The 24,391-nt window shown below is 39.7% G+C and overlaps 1 protein-coding gene across 1 annotated transcript in view; it reads left to right on the forward strand.

Annotated features, from left to right (window-relative positions):
* Positions 1-24,391, forward strand: part of wdr11 (WD repeat domain 11) — a 57,240-nt gene that overhangs the window by 15,874 nt on the left and 16,975 nt on the right. The window contains 9 exon segments of the mRNA XM_083923208.1: positions 59-110; positions 113-157; positions 4,584-4,760; positions 11,037-11,121; positions 15,729-15,835; positions 19,135-19,210; positions 21,007-21,115; positions 21,833-21,954; positions 23,067-23,214. Coding sequence (XP_083779334.1) covers positions 59-110; positions 113-157; positions 4,584-4,760; positions 11,037-11,121; positions 15,729-15,835; positions 19,135-19,210; positions 21,007-21,115; positions 21,833-21,954; positions 23,067-23,214 — 921 coding nt within the window.

Raw genomic sequence — 24,391 nt, forward strand, 5'->3', positions numbered from 1 at the left:
ACAGACGTGCTTTCAAAGTGTGCTTAATGAATGATCTCTCTCCCCCTCTGTGTGTCAGTTCGGTCTTTCGCCGCTCTACACCCCCAAGTCATTTTGTGGATCTCCACTGGGTCCAAACAGAAAAGGATTCAGGATCTCTCTCTCAACAGCATGATCGGTACGACTGCACACATCACTGTCAACACCATCTAGCAAGCAACAGACATGTTAACGGTGTACAGTGCCATGAAGTTTGGTGTTTCCTAGACAAAATGTCACATACAGTGGGTAGCAAAGGACGTGCCATATGAATGTAGGAAAATCATTTTACCTCACCTCTTTCACTCCTCTCTTTTCGTAGACTAGTTTTTGTGTTGTTTATGGGGGACAGGGGATGTTAAGGGGTAGATAAGAGGGTTTTCCTTGGCCTAAATTTTGTATTGGACATTATGTATTTTAGGTTCCTGTTGAAGTTTAGATTGTATGAAGGCATAGAAGATTATGATGGAAGTACTGTATATGATGGTCCACTTAGGTCTCATTAGGTCTCATAAACGGATGCAGCAATTTTTGGGTTTATACCATTTGTTACACAGACTTGGTGCTACACTTAAGTCAAAACAGCTCATTTAATACATTGACATCAAGTTTTACTACAATGAAATGGCTATTATGAGGACTAACATCATCACACATGAATACAATTGGGCCTATTGAATCCACAAGTCGGATCCAATTTATGCAATTCCAAGAGTCTCTATAGAGCCCAGTATGCCAGGAATATTCAAATACACCATTTAGAAAAAAGCAAAAATTACATTTTTACTGCATTAGTAAAACTGCATTTTCACTCTATCATTATTACTGCGTCCGCTAGATCCAGAGACAAAAAGCGGATGAGGACACCAGGGTGTACATTAAATGCAATAAATGAGCAAAACTCACCCCCAAGGGGGGTTGTATATGTTGGGACACAGCACATTTGGTCACATCTTCAGAATAATTATATAATAATAAATTCATAAAATAACAATAATAAAGGCTTTATTGTGACAAAGAGCTATACGCTATAAATCATTCCATCACAAAACAGAGAGTTGTTCAAATCAGTGGAAACTCAAGCCTTCATGCTTTTTACAAGTGTATGTAAACTTTGACCACAACTATATGTGTATAGTTTGTGTGTGTCAGGCCCCTGTTATATCTTTCAGTGTATCTCAGTTAGGATGTGTCTGCCTCAGGGCAGCCCTTACCTTTCTGATTTGGATGAGTGACTGCTGGTTTCCTCCTCTGCGCACTACACAGGCCAGCATTATTCCCCAGTGTGAGTGGCTCTGCACAAATAGTCCCGTGTGTGCTTGGCCCTTCCTCCCTTTCAATTTCCTCTCTTTACCATCTCATCTTCTTCCTCATGATGTGTTTCCATTTCTCTCTCTCCCTTAAGTCTCCGCTACTCAGCCTCTCTCTCTCTCTCTCTCTCTCTCTCTCTCTCTCTCTCCTCTCTCCTCTCTCTCTCTCTCTCTCTCTCTCTCTCTCTCTCTCTCTCTCTCTCTCTCTCTCTCTCTCTCTCAATCTCTCTCTCTCTCTCTCTCTCTCTCTCTCTCTCTCTCTCTCTCTTCTCTCTCTCTCTCCTCTCTCTCTCTCTCTCTCCCTCTCTCCCTCCCCTCTGTTGATTTAGAGCAGAGCTCCCTGTCAAAAGAGGAATGTGGGTATAAAATAGTAATGAGATGCAGGATTTTTGTCCTTTCCTTTTTTTTCTTGTTTTATGTTTCTCAGTTTTATTCAGTGAGAGTCAAACTGCCGGTGATAGGAGAGCCTTGGGGAGATTAAGCAGTAGTAGTTATGCTCATGTACGAGGGTAGGATTTAGCTGTAACACACACACACACACACACACACACACACTTGCTGCACATGGTAATCTGTTGTGTGTATGGTTTGTTTTTATGCCTCTGCACCGGGAACAGCCGTCCGTCAAATTCTTGTGAACGTGGTATCTTGGTTTTCTTCAAATGTTGCACCAATGTTCACCTGGTCTCAAGGATGAACTGATTTGATTTTGGAGGTCAAACTTCATGGTCACTGTGACCTTACAGAACAAACATACCTTACGAATTCCTACGCTAATTATGACATTTTAAATTAGACACATCATAGACAAATGTCTAATAGGATAAAATGATGACTTGGTGACGTTTTATATCCAAAACCTGATCACTGACATCGCTGAGAGCTACATCCAATCAGATACCAGGCTTCTCTCAGGGGAGAAAAACGGACCTGTTCTGCCAGTGGGCCAACAAACGGCCGCTCCAGCAGCTGCTCCAGCGACTCGCATGCAAATTAGGGGCATTTCAGCGAGATTTACCTGCCCCATTCCGGGTATTCGACCATAGTGGAAAAGCACCTAATGTTACTGACCATTATGCAGCGTCATACTACAACTCAGGAAGAGAAGGGGAGTCATTTGGTTGGATCCCTGTTTAGCCAAAAACCCACTTAATACCTTTTTATTAAAAACCTTCAAAGTCTTCAGTACATGCTGTATATTGTGTGGACAGTTTGGATGCGAACTGTTACTTGACTGTTCCACCGAGGCATACAACCCCAACTTGGTAATTCTAGTGTAACTGATTTATTTTTTTGTTTGGAGTTGTGCCCTCATCTCATTTTATTATTACTTCAAGCTGCAATGACGCTCATTTAGAGATGCATTACATTTCCAATGTAAAGGAGGCTATTATGGTCCATGAAATGAAAACTGAATGGATTTTTCAACCAGTACCAATTGTATCTTCAGGTATTTGCACCCTCAGAAGTGCCTTACAGCTCTGCAGCAAATGCACAAAAGGAGATGATTGCCCATTGAGAACATATAAAATATAGTCATTAACTGGCTGATTGTGAAAAGCATTGCCAGTTTGTGTTTAGGTTTGACAATATTAAAGGACCTGGGGCTTATATTTATGGTGTTAGGTTTAAGGACTGCCTGTTATTAGAAATGTAGTGAAATCAGCATAGTAGATTAAAGTAGAGAAAGCATATAGATACTGCTTAAAACATAGGTCTGTGTGTCACCACCACTTAATCCTTAAGATCATTACAACTAACGCCCTTAATGAAACAAATAATATTGGTTGTTTTCTGCTGGCTCCAGCGGCAGTAAAATTGTGTGAGTTTTTCCACTTCAGCTAAAGAACGGCTTAGAATTATATTGGTAAAGCCAAGTTGGAAGTTTTAATTGTTAGAGTGCTAATGAGCCCTGTTACAAGTAGCTGTCTAGAATTCTGAAAAAAAAAAAAAGGCAAGAGAGATAATTGCACACTTGCCTCCAAGTGACAAAAGATTAGGATTATTCCAACATGTCACAGTGAGTACAAATTACACTTGATGTAGGATGACTCACACCTGCACAAAATCAGGGCACAGTGCCTGTCTCATGTATATGTGGCCTCATCTGGGGTGGTTGCTGTCGGTACGTTGAGTATCTTCTGTTTGATTTTATCTGACATTTTTATTTAATGGAACACATAGGGCTCCAGATATGCCAGCTCTCAAAAATGTCTGATTGTGCTTTGTTGAAATGCTAATTTTTGTGAATCACATAATGTCATTGACAAACTTCTGCCAGCCGTTTTAATGAGATATCCATACGGATGGCTGCTTCAGAGAAGCTGTCGAAACCTTCCTCCCCAGACATTTAAGGACTGAAACTACTCCACAGTTATTATACAAAACACTGTAGAACTCAGTGTGAAACGTTAGAGGCAACCATAAAAGTAAAGTCGGGATGCAGGCCATATTTTCTTAATGCAGACGTATTCAGTTGACAGACGTATCATCTGATTAATTTTGTTTATGCCTAAATATTAAATGACTCGAAATAGGGTCAAAAACCTAATAGGCCATTTCCAATCGGAACTAATCATACCATAAATTGTCTCAGTGTAATTTTTTTAACCAACATCAAGTTGTAACATTGATATACCCCCTATAGTTTCATAAATATCGACCGCTGTTCATGTACGTTTCTCATAATTACATAACTCATGATCAAAAACTAGCGGGTCGACAACTTTGCTAACACAGCCAAACATCAACAACACAAGACAACCACACACTGCTAATATTAACGTACTTACTAGTTCAACACCAAGATGACCAGCTCCACATCTGTCTTGCAGCCTTTTTATTTCCCAAAGCTCTCGCCAACACCTAAAGGCCGGTCCGAGATTCACTCTTGTCTGGCAGCCTCTTGCCCAGCCACTCCCTCCTTTTCTCCTTTTGTCTTCCTCCATCATCGTCCTCTTTTCCTCTGCAATGATGTCCGTAGAGGCGGCTCAGTTCAGTTCCATTGCCTGCTCGCCCTGTGCACGACACCGGCGTTGCTCCTCACCACAATTCTCTAGTCTACATGTTGAAGTGTCCTTGAGCAAGATACTGACCCCAAATTGCAAAAAGAAATTGTGAAAGTGCATGAATGTTTTATCTGGGGTGGATGGTGCCTGTAGTATAAAGCAATTTGAGTGGTTACTAAGACTAGAAACATGCTATAAAATAATAAAATATAAAACAGTCCATTAAATGTTGTGGTTTCTTCTTCAGGTCAGACCTTGATAGCTGGTGAGGCTCCTCCTCCATCATCCAACCAGCAAGATGTCCAGTTGAAGTTCCTACTAACTGGCCTGCTGTCTGGTCTGCCGCTGCCACCATTTTCCCTCCGTATGTGTCCTCCTCTTACCACCAAAAACATCAACCACTACCAACCCTTGCTGGCCATAGGTAGGTAATAATGCACCACTGACACACGTGCACACACAAAACTTGCTGAAGAGCAAGGCACTATCATTGGTCCTATTGGGGGGTCCAATCTCAAACAAAACCGGGAGCCAACCACAAGACACGGTACCGCGTAAATGAGGAAACAGTCTGGCGCCGAATGTGTCCCACATCCGGCTCTTTATACTGCAGGGGAGGTGATTAGTGGAATCGGCTACAGCTGGGCCGAACCACGCCTTCCAGCTCCAGACATACACACACAGAGAGGGGAGACACATAGGCTACTTTTGTGCTTGTGTCCCATATGTTGTTTGGTTTCATCATGATCTGTTGCTGTTTCAGATTAAACACAGTTGCATCAGTGCTGCAGTTCATAGAAAAATCCAATAAATGAACTTTTTTAGTGACTTCTCTCTGTTATAGTCTTGGCAGCAAACACTTTTACTTAACATTAGTAAAAGTTGCATGAATGCTGGGATGGGCTCTTTTAGATGAATGGCATTAATCTAGAAATACTGAGTAAACATGAATTCTACATAATATAAAGCTGAGTTAAGTCTGTGGGAATAATGTTAAATAATTAGATGTCATATTTTGTATCCATCTGCAGTAGTAGTAGTAGTAGTAGTAGTAGTAATAACAATCGAACAAGGACAGTGAAAAAGCTCTTTTTGGTCACTTGGGGCTTTGACTCACTCTGCCTCAGTAGTCTTTATTATGTTGCTAACATTAGCATGGCAGCACCTCATCGTAGAATCCTTCAACATTAGCATGCGTATGACTGGCTGTATTATTGACATAATAAGTACTTGGAATAAGACGCCAATAGTAAGCATCAATAGTTTCATAAAAAATTGTGGAATCGTCAATCAGTGCATGCATGCATGCATGATAAGGCCCTGGCCAGACAGAGCATGTTTTGCAGGTCTTTAATTATGTTTGTAGTTCAATTTAACATTTTGGGAGTTGCAATGTGCTGACACTTCTGTTGAACTCTCTTGACACATTGCAAATTTTCATCTTCGAGTTTAAAAAAGCAGTGATTCCTCAAGTGAAATGCGCATATCAATATGTCTGAGTACACACATTATTGCTGTGAGTTTGACTCTTTAAGACATAAAGTGAGAAAGCAGCAGTCTATCAATTCTGACTGTGCGGCCTCAGCAGATGATGCAAACGAGTTCATCTAAAATATCAGCCTCTGTTATTACTCCCCAAAGCGAGCTGCTAGACCAGAGAGGCAATGAAAGTTTGGATTTATTTGTTTTAGATCAGCATAGCCATCTTCCCCACAGTAATGATGCATACAATTATGAGAGCCTCAGTTTGAATGGAAAATTAAGTGCAGAATCATGGTTGTAATGTGTCTCTGTTTTGTCCAGCCATGGCTTAATGTGTGTTTATGTTTGTGTTTGCACACACACCTGCCTGTGCACCAAATTCGATTTAAGTGCTCGGTGTATTGCTGTTCTCTGCCCAACGCAGCAAACCTTCAGTTTAGTTGTCAAGCTGAAAAATAGGCTACGTTCAGTCCCCCGACATAGCCTACATAAATTAATCATGCCTCAAAAATACATTGCCACCCACAGACAAGCAGATGAATAATAACACCTTCAACCTACACCTCTCACAACCATTTGCACTGGGTCTCTTTGTCACTTTGATGTGTGCAGCACATTCACAATTGGACACAATGGACACAGATCTCTAAAGTTCACAACACATTATTACTTAATGACTGACATACTGAGCACTGCTGTTCTCCATCTGGTTTATTATATTGCATTTCTACTGAGGCACTTTTATTTATCTGTCTTGACTGGAAAGCACTTTGGGTCCACTTCTGTTGTTTTTGTGTTCTGATGTTTAAAGTTATGGGGCAGCGCTATTTAAAACACATCAACCACCATTCTTTAAAAAGCAGCCATTTCAAAAACACCTGTCAGTCAGAGACCTGTCCATTTTTTTTTCTCCAATCAGTGTTTGAATTCTGTGGTGGGAGCAGCAGGAGCCCATCAAGCCACAGATGGTGTGAGGTTGACTTGGCACAGCTGGTTCCCAGTGGCGTTCTGAATCTAAAACTAGAACAGGGCTATTGAGTTTTCTATGCACATCATTTGTTAGATCCCCATAGTCGGCTTGCAGAGTCAAGTAGTTAAACAGTCTCCAGCTGAATTATTGGAATGTGCCTTTTGTTCTACTTCCTGTGAGCTGGCTTATGAATAGTAAGTTTGGTGGACTGGATAATTACATTGGGGATTAAGATGGAGAGCACATCTCTGCTGAAAGTTGGAGGCAATGTCCAGACGATTCAATTGCTAAAGTATGTTTAATTAAAATGTTATCTTGAGGTGAGCATATTTCATTTCTAACCAATTTCCTTTATTAACACAGTTAGGAATGATACATATACTATTGCAACAAGGTAGTTACAATGACAGTAGAAATGGCGACATTTGGAGTCTTCTTCACTGTTTTTAAATCCAAATACATTCCTGGTTTACAGTTGCAATTGTCACTTTGTCAGTAACGATACAGAGGTACTGTGACAGGTTTTCTGGCCGGTGTTGGCATCTGTCACCTCTCTTGTTTACCAAGAGCCAGAGAATACACCTGATCATTAAATTAAGAGCGATCCATGGATGAATGCTTGGCACAAACAGCTCAGTGTCTTTTTTGTCTTCTGTTTCAGTCTGCATACAATTTCTCCCTATCGTGTAATTGATTTATTTTGGGGGGGGGGCTCATTGAGTCTCAATGATGCAACAGCAGTAAGGAAAGAAAAACCAAGGGAAACCAAGGTGCAAATAAAGCAAGAGATGAGCTCACTGCTGATGGTGTGAAAGCACTGGCACAAGACAGGGTTTTCTCGTCTGTTTTCTTTATTTACATCTCTCACACCCTCTGTCAGTCTTTCCTGCTCCTTGCCTCCAAAGGGAAGGTTACAGAAGTTGTGCAGCCAACTCAGCTACCCAGGAGCAAGCTCCTGTCTCAAAAGCTGCAATCTTTGTGAGACCTGACAGCTCCATTAATAATGGGTAAAATGCCCGAATCTTTTCATTGACATGTACTCAAATAATGACAAACTGACATCTATTACTAATCATCTGAGGGTGGCGTGCCTAATTTTAATCTGCGCTCGCCCGGAAGCTCTTCTTTGCTGCATTGTTTGGATGTGCAAAATAAAACAGCCATAAGAGTAGAATTAAGTATCAGCACAACAAAAACAAAAATTCATCAGTTGGAAATAGTGAGAAGTAAAACACCTACGTACTGATATGAAGGCAGCTACTGAGGTATGCACCTCAAAAAGCAACACAATCAGATGGACTGATTCTCAGCTCCAGCAGTCTGTCAAAGGTAATATCAGTCACATGTGCGGCCCACAAAACAATTTATTCAGATGCTCCAGTTTAGAGTGTACATTATCCTCTGCCACTACTCACTTATTTGTCAAGTAGGGTTCAACTGAGGATAGTCCAGCCTGCCATCAGATGTTCTTGTTGCTATCATGACAAGGATCAAATCATTTACTCATTATGATGAAGCAGCGATAAACTTTTACTTTAGTGGGGAAGGTTAGGTTCTGATCCAGTTGAAAGCATGTTTGCTAAAGGGCGTTGCTACGAATAGTTTGACATTTTTGGAAATGCACGTACTGACTTTCTTGCCAAGAGTTAGATAACAAGATTGATACTTATCCACAGTCAGTGGACCTATCGTAGATGGCAGTCGGCACGCCCCCAGTTAGGAGAGGCAGGCAAGAGTGCCAACACAGAAGCTAAGAAATGTGCTGTTGTGGATGGGGGCAGCAACAAAACATATTTTAGTGCAAAGTCATCCCATGGTCTTTTAAGGGCACTTACATACATCAAATTAGCCATTAAGACAGTTTTTTTCATGCAACAACTATTAATGAGAAATCTGGTGGAGTCGCTAACAGCTGGACGTGGCTAACAGTGATTAGCTCGGGGCATTACAGTGAAGGTATTAAAATGGCTTCTTTAACCACTTATACTGCTCAAAACAACACTAAACCTCTGCAGTAGCATGATAAGTAACAAAACATCAATGGGCTCCTCTCTTTTGGATTGCATTTGGTAATCGACCTGTACCGGGGCCAGTAGGCAAGTCTTTCAAAACACTCTTTTAATAAACTCCGGGTTCGCTAACTACTGTTTGTTGTTGGTGCTTCCTTTCATGTGTAAGGACTCTTATCATGCTACTGCAGAGGTTTAGTGTTATTTTGAGCAGTATTAGTGACTCTCCCGAATTTCTCTGTTAATAGTTTATAAATGAAAAAAAACTGTCTTAATGCATTATTTGATGTATGTAAGTGCTGAAAAAGACCATGGAATTATTTTGCGTTGGAATTTCACTTTAAAGCTATGGTCAACATTCTGAAAATCAGTTGAGCCTCTGAGACGGATATGAAAAAAGCATCCACTGCTCAGAGAAGTCCCTGATGTTGACTCGTTTTTGGTTCCTATGTAGGTCACATTTCTGCCTTTTCCTTCGTCGACTTGCAATAATTACCAATATTCCAAATCGTAGACCATAGCTTTAAGTATTAATTGAAGTATACTCTACATTGAGAATATCTTCACCGCTTTACCTTGCTGTCGGACAGCCCTTTCTGACAGGGATCTTAAGTTGTTTTATCCATCCATGCTCTCTTCAAAGCCACCAGACTCTTTTGACAAAAACAGTAATTTTTCCTCACAGAACACAGGAGTTGCTGCCTTACTGCAGCCTTGATCACTTAGCTTGTTTTTGTTATTTTGTGACTTTGGTCAATCCAAATTAGCCCTTTAACACTAGCTGAAAGAACATTGAAGTGACAGAGCACTGTTTTGTCCTTGAAAAAACAATGAAGTCGTAACTGAAGAGCCGCCAAACACTGGGTAGCATCCACAATGCCGCTCAGATCACCTTTCTGATTGGTCTGATGACTGTCTCATCTGAATTTTGGCTTTTGATTCTTACATCCTCTGTTGTGGGTAAAGTCCAGAGGCCATTTATTATATTTGCTGTCATTTGAAGTCTCTGTCCCAGAATAAAAATCAAGTCCTTTCATGATTTACATTACTCAACTCACCAGAATGTATGGAGGGCAGCCTCTTCTTGACCCCCTGATTTAAAGTAAATAAACGTTGGCTCCGAGGCAACTCAGGGACAAGAGTATCTATATTCATCTCTATCCAACCACTTCCTCTTTGCCTGACTTCCTGCTGAAACATTCTACAATCTAAGAGTATATGCCATCTATCAGCTGCACAGGGAGCAGGGAAGGAAGACATGCACACACAGATTGCCTATGCAGCACTGCCTATCACTACCTTCAGATGTTGTGTCAGCATGTGCTTGTCTCGCTGAAGCCCAGTGCAGACAGAGTGGTCCTTTGCAGGGGGACTGGGCACATCAGTCTGGCTCACACTCAGGATAATTATAGGAGTAAATGTGCTTCTGCACCTGCCTGTGTTCACAACAAACTTTTGTTAAATGCTTTCCAAGCATTGCAAGGATGGACTTAAATTTGTGTTCACATCATGTTTTTTTTTTTGAAGAGCTCCAAAAGTGAGTAATTATTATTAATTCCTGCTTCTTTAAGCCTAGGTTATAACCTCAATTATGTTGTGCTTTTTTACAACTGCTTGTTTTCCCCCACTGATGTTATATGAGCCCATGGCATTCTATAAAAACATGAAAAATGCAGTTGTAATCAACTAAGGGAAATTTCCATAATGTCAATAGGATGCCAGCTTTTTAAAGGAGATCAGTGCTGTAATTACTTTTTTAGTTGAAATATGAAAAGATATATTTTTTTATCACCAATCCCAAAAAAAGTTTTATTATGATTAGAAAATGACACCCTGATTGGATATCATCAAAAATAACTTTTGAGGAATAGTATGAAGAAATGTGACAAACCATCACTCAGTCAAAACCTCCTCAGAGTTTCTGATAAGTGTCAAATGTCACCTTCATTATTTAATCAGGTGGAGTTTGGGGAGGAATGGAGCCGTTGTGCTATTCTACCAGCAGATGAAAAAGTTGTTCTCAGGCTGTGAGCTGTGTGACACATGGTTTGATATGCTGCCTCAATCCACACCTACTGCAGTGACTGGGAACACAGGGGTGTCACACTGACACACTGTGTCTCTGATCCTGCTGAAGGGGAGATGCTGCTAAGATAAGTAACTGTATGCCTTGTGACCTCTCGTCTGTCTGTCTCATATTTCATATGCACTGCTCTTTGTCTCTGTTTCTTCTTCTCAGGCACCAGTAATGGATCTGTACTGGTCTATAACCTGACCAGTGGTCTTCTCCACAAAGAACTCAGTGTCCACTCCTGTGAAGTCAGGTAAGATTCTTGTTTCTGTGTAATGAAATGTACAACAAGGCAGAACATTTCCAGGGGCAGCAGTTCTGTTCGCACTGGGGAACAAGAGTTTGCATTCATGCACATTAGATGAAATGCCTGTAAAATGACACGTTAGATGAACACCAGTGAACAGTCAATCAGTTCTATGTGGATTGATTTTGTGTTGATTGTTTTTATCCTCATTAGAGTTTTCAGGGGAAATTTGCAGTCAAATATCCTTGTGTTCCTCGCCTTGCTTTATTGGGTTTTGAGCTTAGTATGGTAGTCTTGAGTCCGAGAAATCAAGGCTACATCACACTTCTACGTTTTCATTTTAAAATAGTGTTTTTAAACAAAAACGTGCAAACATGGTGTAGGGCTGATAACGTCACTGGATAGGGGAATTGGTGCAAACTACTTTGGCCTGTCCCCTTGCACGTGTAGGTAGTATTAGCATTATAAAATGCAGAATTTAACTGCACAACAACTGCTAGCATTTACCACAAGGTCACAAATGCCTGTAATTTGTTATCCATGTTGAATAAACCACTAGTAATCAAGACTGATGTATTTTGTTTGCTACCAGAAAAGTTCCACGCGATAGAGTTGTGACGGATCAGTAACGCCAGGCATACTTGTAATAAAAGTTATGTATTTCAACCATTAGAGCAAAATGAAAAACATCCAAATGTACACAGTGCTTAAAGATATAGTGTACATGATCTAGATCTTCCCAAGGTATGCATGCTGTACAGTATAATGCACTGTACAAGGCAACTGAACCAAGATGGCAATGAAATCATGAAGACCACAAATAAAAATGCTTCATGTGGCCAAGTGACAATCTATTTTATCTATGATGTACAGTGGTGAAGGTAAAAGAAAGATCCTGGCTCTACATATGTAACTATGTATTTAAACCAGAGCATTTTTTTTCAAGTACACAGTCTTGAAGAGCTGATGAAAAAATACTGCAGAGCTGCCTTGATATGTTTATCCCAACAAGTAACTGAAAGATGAGATTTTTTCCTGAGGTGTGGGTTAATGCAGAGGGAGCTTAGGGGCGCACTCACACTGTCCATCATTACCGTGCCCCATGCTTTAGGGTACTTGTCTCCCCCTCCCTCTCCCCCCACGGACCAGGCCCGTTTGTACTCACACTACCTGGGCCTCTGCGGAATGCTTCTTGCCTGCCTATACGTCATATAGCGTAACACGTCACATGCATTGACTGACGTAATTGCGATACGTTGCTTTGTTTACAAATCTTTACATAGACCTTAGAGTTTTTGTGCAACTGTTTTTGAATATTTTCATCTGACCAAATCTGAGGTAAACACTCCACCTCTGCATCACACCAACGTGAACCTTTCGCCGCCATTGTTTTAAATGTCCGCGCATGGTCCATCCTTCTTTTTTTCTATGTCCAAACAGGCGCACATAAAATGAGTCGGCATAGGCCTCGTGCTCGCGCTCGTACACATGCGCACGCTCGTGCTCGTAGATGTGCAAACATGCTTAACAAAAGCCCACCTTTGCCAAGCGGTCCCTGGCTGGCAAGCTTGCCGCACCTAGGCGCGGTACGTTTGCACTCACACTGGTCAAAAGAACTAGACTTTAGCCGTGAAACGTGCTTGGGCACAGTACGGATGGACAGTGTGAGTGCGCCCTAAGATGCACTTGAAAAATGGGACCAGCTTTGTGTACCGTGCAAATCAGTTCATCACAACAACTCAATAGTGGGTTTTCTCCAGGTTCTCCGGCTTCCTCAGACAGTCCAAAGACATGAACGTGATGACTCTAAATTGCCCTCAGGTGTGAATGTGAGTGTGAATGGTTGTCTGTCTCTGTTTGTTTCTATGTGTCCTGTGATAGACTGGCGTCCTGTCCAGGGCGTACCCCGCCTCACGCCCAATGTCAGCTGGGATTGGCTCCAGCCCCCGCGACCCGATAGGGACAAGCAGTTAAAGATGAATGAATGAATGAACTCAATAAATGGCATTACAAACTAGGAAGAAAGATAGTATGTATTAGTTATGTCAAAATCTACCCAAAGCTGCTGATTTGTCCACTAAACAATAACAAACAGAAGAAATAACTTGTTACCTACCCCCACAAGGATAGCAACAGAGCTTTCAGGTCTTGTTCATAATCTATACACCGTCACAGTATTTTGACTTGTCAAACAGGTGTAACTAATAATAACGCCAGGCTCTGGTATTATGCATGTTGGCTCAGTGTAACACAGCATAACAGAGCTTTATTAATGTTATTAGTTACACCTGTGTTTATCCTGCTATGACAAGTAAAACATTTCTGCTAGGAAAAGGGCCTATTGATTTCTGGGTGAAATGTGTGGTGCTTATAAATAAAGATCTAATATATACTATAAATATATTTCCAAATTGAGCCAAATGTTCAGGCTTCTCTTGTAATGTTCTTTTAACCTCTGAACACTAAACCATTCCTGCAAGTCTAAGTAGTTGATTACTGAACCTATCAATAACATCAAAAGGGCCAGGGAAGAGCAGAACGCCGTATTAAGAAGCTTTCTTTTTTTAATTCATAACCAAGCATTTAAAAATACAAATTAAAAACACGAGTAGTTAGAAAGTATCTAACAGTTGTTGATGACCATTTCTAGGAGCCGATGACATGAATCCCAACAGAATTAAGATCTACTGTATGTATTGAGATACAGTGCTGGTACAGTCATTCTAAGGCTGCAATGATGGTGCAGAGACACAGAGAGCCAGAAACGCTGACCAATCAGAGCAGACTGGGCTTTTTCCGATTTAAAGAAACAGGCACTAAAACTAACTGTTTCAGACAGAGGGTGAAAAAAGGTATATACAGACTCACAGTAGTAAAAATATAACGTGTTTTCTGAACATTAAAGCATGTAAACATGTTCTCACCCAAAATACAAGTACGAACCTGAAAATTAGCATAATATAAGAAATGCAGCCACTTTAAAATGCCGCCAGGTAATATGATTGGGTTTTCGTCTTTTACAATTATTCATTGATTTATTTAGTTTCCAAACTGTGTTATTGATTACACATTACTCAGAGCAATTATTGGTAGCTCAGCAACACACATCAGTTTGCATTAGCATATAAACTTAATATCAAGTAGTCTTTATTCTAATTAGGACAAAAGATACATTTAAGCGATGTGCTCAACATAAACCTATCTTTGTTTCAGTGTGATTGTGTTATAATTAACTCTTTTGTCCTGCTGTGTTTCCGTGCAATCTGGTGGTTACTTATGGTCTGAGAGGTGGGCCCCTCTGAAAAGCGACAAAGTCAGGACGCCTCACTACCTTCTGAGCGCCCCACAATGCAACAGCCAAACATCAACAAAGAGTAGGCTGTGCTTCATTTGTTAGTATTCTTTAATGAGCAGCAAAACTTTTTCACCAGGATTAATTAAGCACGGGATTGAATCAATTAATGCCGTGAAAAGATTGATTGGGAGCACACATCATCCATTCGAGCAGAACCAGGCTCTAATGAGAGAAGTTGGAAATCCACAAATGCAAAACTCCAACCAACTTTAATGAGCTGTGCAACACAAGCATACATTTCTTGAAATGTCTGTAGCTACGTCTGCCTGTGTGTATGTGTGGATTAAAGTGAGTCAATGGTTTTCTCTGCTCGATTTCTAGCGTCAGTTTGTCACTGAATTTGCTCTACAGTCGTGACACTCAACAGCTCTCTTCATCTCTCACTCAACACTTTTACCTTGTGCTCACACACTGCATATAATATTTACCACATGTACACATTGATTAGTTGCTTGATGTTGCACACTGCTTTGGTGTGTTAGAACCCCTCATGTTTTTTTAAATGTCCATTATCAAAAGTTGACCACAGAAAGGACAAACATTTGAAAATAAATCCTACATTAACCCATTCAACCAGACATATACATCAAAGTAGGTCAGATCAGGGCTTTCTCTTGAAAACACCTTTGTTAGATTTTCTCTCCACCTCTATAGGTTCTTGAGAGCACTGCTGTTAGTTCCAGTGCTGTGACGTACGCGGTTAAGATCAAACCTCTTTCTTTTCTGTGTTGAGAGAGAGCAGAGGTACTGTATGGAAATGAGCCCAGCAGCTCTTGCCCTAGCACAGCCATGCCAAACAGGGCCTTGCTGCTTAGCATCTCGTTTACATTTACTGGGGAAATCGACTAATTAATCATGTGGCTATTTACCATCTCATTACCAAGGCGTTTTTGCTCCCTGAGTTGGGCCCACTACTCAAAAATATTCATGTCTCACACTTGCTGCCTTGATTTCCAGTCCTTTTTTTCACACCATACCAATGGATATTGTAGAAGTTTTAGGCGTCCTATTTACCTTTCTGCTCGCTAGGATGTCGCAAATGAATATTTGAAAGCTACACTGCAAGTATTAGATCGCATTTTTATTCATTAGTGAGTGTGTGTGTGTGTGTGTGTGTGTGTGTGTGTGTGTGTGTGTGTGTGTGTGTGTGTGTGTGTGTGTGTGTGTGTGTGTGTGTGTGTGTGTGTGTGTGTGTGTGTGTGTGTGTGTGTGTGTGTGTGTGTGTGTGTGTGTGTGTGTGTGTGTGCTTATTCCACAGGGGGATTGAGTGGGTGAGTCTCACCAGTTTCCTATCTTTTGCCACTTCTGCTCCTAACAACATGGGCCTGGTGCGAAACGAACTACAGCATGTTGACCTGCCTACTGGTGAGAGGCTTACACGCACACACCTTATCACCCACACACACACACACACATACACACACACACAATCACATTATCACCTGTCCCTGAGGGTACCAACCAGCTCTTTTATATTGTTCTTTGTTCTTGAGGTTTCTGTTTTGCTCTGGGTTTCTGCAGCCTCGAATAGACACTTCAGTCTCTGACTCTCTTTTTATTTGTCTTTCTGTGTCTATGTGGTTATCTAAAATAGTCTTCTTGTATTCCTCCAGGGGATACTTACACACTCCTCCAAATTAGGCCCAAGCTAAGCGTACCATCAAGGGATGCCTAGTAATGATAATAAGATCCTCTACTACTGTATGTCCCTGGCAATGAAGGGTCTGTAAAATTACTGCACCAGCAGTGACCTCCTCGAGAAGATGGAGAGAGAGGGATAATTGGAAAGTAACCTGATGGTGAAGTAATGAGTAGTCAGAGATGGTCAAAGGTTTCAGTGGGTTTTTATTTCTTTGAGCTTAGATTTATGAGAATTCAAGTAGTAAAAAGTGAGATTTCATGTCTTTTTTTTTATTATAAAGCAGGTTGAGGTGCCATATAAATACTGCAGTATCAAAACACTCAAAGAAACAGGTACTAAAACAGAACATTTCAGACATAGGGTGAATACAGCTATATTCAAATAGACAAACATCATGTGTATTTTTGAACATTAACGTAGTACATGTTCAAGTAGAAGCCCAAAATACCCAAAAGTGTGAACATAAAAATGAGCAGAATATGGGGCAATGTTAGATATGAATATTTGATAGGCACTTTCATGATTTTCACAAATCTTTGCTTGGGCACACTAAAAAATATGGTTACTATAGTTTGGTTCACAGAGCCTTTATTTCCTGTTCATTCAGAGCAGTGATGAGGGTAAGGCACTTCTTTAATGACTCTCAAAGGCGCCAGAGTCGTCACCGTTTACAGTCCAAGGCTTTAGCTTTGGTTACAGGCTTACACACTTTCCAGCGCACATAATTCTCTTTTTCTTGTGAGTTCAAATAAGTGACTGATATCCTCCAAGGTGTCCTTGACTGCAAATGTAGCTGCTGTTAGTGCACATAGTATGTGTCGATATCTAAGTGTCATGTCTCGCGTCTCACATCCCTGATGAACATGTGTGGATGTCTCTTTGCTTCTTCACAGCAATTTGGGAAATATCCTTTTTTGTTGCTCTCACCAAGAGTTCGGTTGAAAAATATCAATATCAATTTAATCTGTGTGTCTTCAGAGATATATAAAGTCTTGGACATGTTTAGCCAAGCAGCAAGATGACAAGGGAAGCAAGGGAAAGTAGCTCGCTAAGCTCCATCCAAACTGGAAAAATATATCTTTCAATAACTCTCAAGTCTTTTTACAGGTTTAAACTTATACTACTTATAGAAATAAAAAACAAAACATTGTGATTTATCAGGCATGCAGTGCTTTACAGAGGAAATCAATTTTGAGTATTCCATCCTCTGTATTTCAGTTGCAGATATGTGCTGACAATATATCTCATATAATGTTTCAATCATTGAAATAGAATGGGAGTAGAACGGACATTCCCATTTAAATCCACACAGCAGGATGTGTACCATTCTCATTGTAGCAGGCTAACTTCCATCTAAACTGAAATGCACCAAGTAACAGACAAGGTTTCGTGACATACGAGCAATGAAACAGTACAAAGCATGGCGTGGCGGTTTTTGTGCACTTGCTGCTTGAAAGGAATTGAGGATTGCTGGATTTGATTTCTTCATATTTCTTTTGGTAAGTCACTAAGAAAAACAGAGTTCTCAAACTAGTGGGTGTGACACACTTGACCTGATGACTGATGTCTGCCCCATTTTCTCTTGAACTAGTTAAATAACCAAGGCAAATCAATGTCCCTTTACTCACATTCTATTTCTTGTTATAAGTTGAAAGGACACTTATACCATTGAGCATTTAAATTGCTGTTACACATGGTCATCCTGGACAAGATTTATTTAGACTGCAGGGAGACTTGCACAACTTTGTTTCTCTTGTTGGAGATTATGTTCATATTTTTGCATAAACAGGTCCTCAAATAAAAATAGTGATGACTAGGTAAGTTCTGTACTTCTGGATTCTGGATTTCACCTCTAAGGCTAATCCACTAAGGCAGACACTTTGTGTCCTTTACAGCTGGAGAAATTTCTGATAAGATTTGAGACTCTAGGATGGAAAACCATCTTTCTTGCTCGTCTTACTCAATTGTGGTGATAGCTGGTTTCTGCGGCAATAAAAACAGCTGTTCTGAATGGACATGTTCTTTATCTTTGGATAAAAAGGATTTACCTTGTGCAATAACTGGAGGGAGTTGGTGTTGAGGAGTGGTGGTAAGATCATGTTGCATTGCCTCAAACTTGCTATAAATATTAAGGATGTGTACAGACGATAATTGCGTATTATAATTAGAGTGTAATTTGTACGTGTATGATCAAGGAGGATGTTTTCAGCTCAACACTTTAAGAAGTCTTTCCATTAATCATCAACAGCAAGTGAAGAGCATGAGGTACTGACGTTGCTTTTTCTCTTCACATAAAGCAGAAGAAGCACATTTCTTCATTTCATAAAGAACCCCATTTGTGTCTTTGTTGCTGTATTCAGGATGTCGAGATGTGTATGTGTGTTTATGAATGCACATTTGACACCTACAGGCTGATGATTTGAAGAGTGAGATAATTGACACTGTGGAAACAAAAGAGGAAATGATGAAGAGGGCTGCATTAGCCTCTAGTGCACCATATGTCTCCCAAGTTTTCTCTACGCCATATGCTTTACAATTTCATCCCCACTGGTACACACCACCTGCCATCTTAACAAAACTGTTGGAGGTCACCCACCCCCTCCCCACCACATTCCACCCCATCCCAAGCCGCCACAGGCAGCTCTGTCACTTGAACATTTTAAACAGGCCGTGCTCCTAAGTGTTCTCAGCAAAATCAGCTCAGCACTTCCTTAGTCAAATGTGATAGGATACAACTGAAGGGTATTCTTGTTTTCTTCTAAAGGGGCACCTTGATGCCATACATAATATAAACGGATGAAAGGTTTGCAAATGAAAAGCAGGGATTAGAACAGGTGGAGAGAATAAGTCGACGGCAGTTTACTCTGGCGAAAGCGATAAAAACCTGCACGCCCTGGCACTAAAGTGAAATGAGATCAATCAGTCTCTTCACAGGTGTAAGAAAAGATACCGTCTTCTGCCTTCCATCGCAACCTCCACTCCCTCTTATTCTCACTCTCTCTCTGTTTGTTGTGTTTTCCAGGCAGATGCTTTGCATTCAGAGGCGAGCGAGGAAACGATGAGCCACCCATTGAGATGATTAAAGTGTCTCATCTCAAGTGAGTCGTCTCCTCTTCCCAAGCAACAACAGAAACCAAATATCATAACATCATCACAGTTTCTAATAATTTTACGAAAGATGCCCAAACTTAAACACAATCTGTACATTTACATATAAACAACTTACACCCACACACTCCTTCACCTTACCTGTCTGGAGCCATCTCACCTTTCTATCTCTTTATCTCCTTCTGTCTCTGTAAATATGATTCCGCATTTTTTAATTATGGATTGGTCTTGCTTGTTTCGTAACAACCAAACTTAAATTCCAACTCAAGTGTGCAGAAATTGTAAAATCTACCTTTAACTGCATTTGTTATTTATTATTGTCCCCAAAGAAACTTCACAAAGTCATGCAGTGTTTTGGATCATTAATTTTTAATTCAAGCATTCGTCCTTGCTGCATCTTTTAATGGGACTGTGATATTCAGAAAAATGAATAAAAGAACTTACATTAACAATCATCACACATTTTCCGAGAAATGAAACTATACATTAAGTAGACAAGTAGACAACAGCTGTGAATGCTCAGTTGCTCTTGATGTTTTTGACAGTAAATTCTGCTCTTCTCCTTTTATAGGGGTAACATATTTTCGAAATGCCAAGCAACCTTAGAGATTCCTAGCCTTGTGTATACATTACAAATATGTTTAGGTGTATGACATGTCCATGTAAATGATAAATACAAACATACTGTAGGGTTACAGTATGATAAATATATATATATATATATATATATATATGTATATTACTTACAAGCTGCTTAACAACTGCAGGTAATTCACTACTTTTACAATGAGAGTTGAATTTGTAAGTGATAAAATGTTGTTCAATTCAGTTCAGGGGTTTTGCTGCGTCAGCCTTACTTTGCCTTGTATGACAATTAGCCTATTTTGGCAAATTTATGCTAATGTTAGCAAACTTTAGGTAAATGTTACTGTGTAACAGCTTTCTTGTTGCTGTTTGCTGACTTTATGGCTCTTCTCCACTTGAGCTTTTACATTACATGCATTACAATAGCTTAGCATTTTTAACTAAATGCTAATAAGTAGTTTTAGTAGTTTAGCTTCTTTCTTTTTTTTAGCTTCACCGCTGTGACTGCAATTCTGCAAAAGTTGCATGTTCGTGCTTTCGAAGCCAAGTAGTCTTGTAAGATGAAAAGTACAACATATGATGTGCTACACTTTACACACCACATCATAGAGGTGAAAAAACATGTAGTTTCAGGACAGTTTTAATAAAAAAATATCATATCTATCTTTTTATCTATATCAACTTGTTTATTTCAACCAGGCTGCAACAGATCACAATCATATAATAGCATAGGCCTGGGGCATGTAGTTATAGAAAGAGTGAGAATAACATGCCTTCATACATTGTAGCTTACTGAGAAGAAGCTGTAGTGTTTTTGCACTGTTGAATTCTCTTATTTCTCCTCTACAGCAACTGAAGGTTAAGGTGTTTGTTACCTTGCCAGAGTTTTGATTCAGAATTGGCTTCAGGCCACAAGTCTAAATATGTTTTTGATTGATTGAAACCTTTATTTACACAGGGAAGGCAATTGAGAGCGACCTCTCTTTCACAAAGATGCCCTAATCATAGTAAAAACACAAAAATATAACATGCATACATTTTCAGTGTTATTGCTGGTTATTATGACACACTGTCATAATATTATGACGTCACACGGCAACCTGATTTTAAGACCCCTTTTGAATAGAAAAATGACATAGTTGGGATCTGGGCAATGTATGTTTTGAGATTTAATTTTTCTGTTTGTGATTTCCATCCTCAGACAGTACTTGGTGGTGGTGTTCAGAGACAAACCTTTAGAGCTGTGGGACACCAGGACCGGGACGCTTCTCCGGGAGATGGCTAAGAACTTCCCCACTGTTACTGCACTGGTACTGACAAATCTACATTTTAATTAAATCTATGTCCTTCACTGATCCTTAATTTAGAGGTGCTAGTGAAACACAAGAACAAAAATACAACTGGTAGAAATTGAAATATAACACAAGTTGAATGTTTAAGTATGCTTGTCCTGCATATCTGAACATATTTAGTTAAAGTATTTTTTCATTTTAAACTGCCGTGCTGTACCCAACAATGAGAGTAGTAGTCTCTTTTGCTTTTCGGCCCCTTTCACTGTTTTTGTGTAGGCCATTTGAACGATTAGACAGAAAAATTTTCCCAAGCTCAGCAATGAACAGTTGCTTCGTTAGACCAGAGAGATGCTCATAAAAGGCGATTTATGCTAGACAAACTTTACAGTGGGGCTGTAAAATCCTCCACAGTACAAATAAAAGATGCCAGTAACCTTAATAATACATGCTGGCCTCCCCCAGGCCCATATTGCTGTCTCATTTCCATATTGATTACAACCTTGTGTCCACCTGAAGGCAGCCTAGTGCTCTAGCAGTTAGACAGGGCCTTAGTTTCATTATTGTGAGCATCTACTCTACGTGTAAATCACTTCCCATTTCTCCTGTCTCTGTCTGTCTGCTTTTTGTACAGTAATGGTTGCTGTTATGCCAGAAAATATGATTGTGTCTAGGTCTTTGTCTGGGTTTGTTGCTGCAAACTGTAACCCTACAGTATGTTTGTGTGTGTATAAACAGGAGTGGTCGCCATCCCACAATCTGAAAAGTCTGAAGAAGAAACAGATGGCAGCGAGGGAGGCCATGGCTCGGCAGACGGTGTCAGACACCGAGCAGAGTAACGTTGAATCCTCAGTCATCAGGTCAGCGCTATAAAGCATAAGGATATTGTTCTTAGAAGCATTTTGTCAGGATAGAAAGCCCTAAGGCAGAGTTAAAGCTATTATGTGAAGAATTGAAATGGGATCCAAAAAGACACTTAAATTGAATGATTTCCTGATTGCAGAAGTCAACAATCATGTGCTATTCTCCAACCACAGAAAAGGAAGAACTTTTAGATATGTTTTTTAATAGTTCATCTATAGGGCCTCTATTCAAACATTTGTCCATTACTTTCAGCTACAACCACGTATCCCTTACTTTTAGCGAACTATTTACTTTTAGCTAACGCTTTAAAACATGTATACATTACTTATTGCCTTTTCCCTTAACTTTTAGCTATTTTAACCATGTTATCATAACTTTTAACAAACTATTTCAAACATTTATCCATTACTTTTAGCTAACTGTGTCAAACATTTATCCATTACTATTAGCTAACTGTGTCAAACATTTATCCATTACTTTTAGCTAACTGTGTCAAACATTTGTCCATTACTTTTAGCTAACTATGTCAAACATTTATCCATTACTTTTAGCTAACTGTGTCAAACATTTGTCCATTACTTTTAGCTAACTATGTCAAACATGTATGCATTACTTTTAGCTGTTTCAAACATTTACTTTAAGCCTACATTTTCAACAATTTATCCATTACTTTAAGCAAACTGTCATACTTTTAGCTAACTATTTCAACCATTTATCCATTACTTTAAGCTAGCTATATTAAACATTTATCCTGTACTTTAATTTTTACCATGTATCCATTACTTTTAGCTAACTATGTCAAACATGTATCCGTTACTTTCATTTCCACCATTTATCCATTACTTTAAGCTTAGTATTTCATACTTGTATCCATTCATTTAAACTAGCTGTTAAGAACTATATGGTCACTTGCTAAATAGTTCTCAAGCACTCAATCGCAACACATGATGTTCAAGTGAAGCTGACTTAATATTTGGATTAAAAATTATTATAAAATCATAATTTCTATTTTTAGCTTCTCTACATCCTTTCAAGTATCCTGGCCTAGAAGACAATAGTAATGCCTTGGTAAGAGTGCAAAAAAAACTGACATTTTTCTGAACTACAGTCTCCTACAGGATGCTGAGAGCAAGTCAGAGACCAGCCAAGCCATCTCGGCCAGGGAGCATTTTGTATTCACTGACACAGACGGGCAGGTCTACCACATCACCGTAGAGGGCAACACAGTCAAAGATGGAGCAAGAATTCCACCTGATGTGAGTCCAGAACCCATGTTTCTTTTTTCACCTCATATCCTCTTGAACTACTTTAAGGTCATCATTATCGATCCTTTCACAAAGCCATTCCTATTTGTTCTCCAACTCTTACTCTCCATTCAGTTTAATATTTTGTTAACAATTTTTGTACACAAAATCTGAAGGTTAAATCTTTTTTTTGCATGTACATGTACATTCTTTTTCATTGTCAATGAGAATGAAATGATGATAGACTTTTTTGATCAAACATCGACATTATGTCAACATTTTACCTAGTTTTGGGGCTCAAAATAAATCCGTTCCCTCCTCTATAAGCGTAAAGTCATCACTCCCCCTCTATATCCTGTGTCCTTCATGTTGTTTTTTTGTGTGGGGGATTATAAACATGTTGGCTCCGAAACAAAAAATGTTGAACCTAGTGCTGGTGCTACAGCTCCTATAGTTTTGTTAATTGACAGATGACACTTTTTTTTGCTAAAGAACAAACAGCCAACTGTCATCAGTTTGTCCCAGATATTGTTTTGCACGTGTTCTCTCGACTGACTCAGAGCGTGACTCAGGTTCAGGAGAAAGAGAAACTTTTTTTAACCTATAAAGCATCTAACAGTGACCTAGCTAATAATTTGCTTCAGGCTGTATGGCCAGGCTGGTAAACAGAAATAAGCTATTACTGAAGACGGGATTTCATTTTACCTGAATGACTCTATGATGGCTTTACATGACGACTCATAACCACCAGACCTTTGATCGTTGATTAAATAAAGATGTTTAGTTGCCCAAGCATCCATTTTAGTTAGAGTCGAGTCGTAAGTAGATGGCACCTTATGTTGTTTGTTGTTGATTGCCCATACCTCAGTAAACAGTGCTGTTTCATACCTTTTTATACAGTATTTCTAAAGAAAAGCCACCATAGTATATCAAATTCTCAAGTCCTTTTCTGAGCAGCAGATTGTATTGTTGGACAGCCTATGTTTTGTCTGCTCACTCCCTGCATCTATTCAATACTAACAGACAGAAACCTGGGGATTTTAAAGCCTTATCTTCATGATGGCTACAGATTCATTGCTCAGAGATTTGCATACCCCAAAGGTTTTACAGTCCTTTCAGGATGATCGAAGATCTTCATATCGCTGTCAGGAAACTGACGGAAACTCTCCTAAAAAGTTTTGTCCTATAA

Source organism: Echiichthys vipera (assembly GCF_963691815.1).
Source record: "Echiichthys vipera genome assembly, chromosome: 11".
In the NCBI taxonomy this organism is placed as follows: domain Eukaryota; kingdom Metazoa; phylum Chordata; class Actinopteri; order Perciformes; family Trachinidae; genus Echiichthys; species Echiichthys vipera.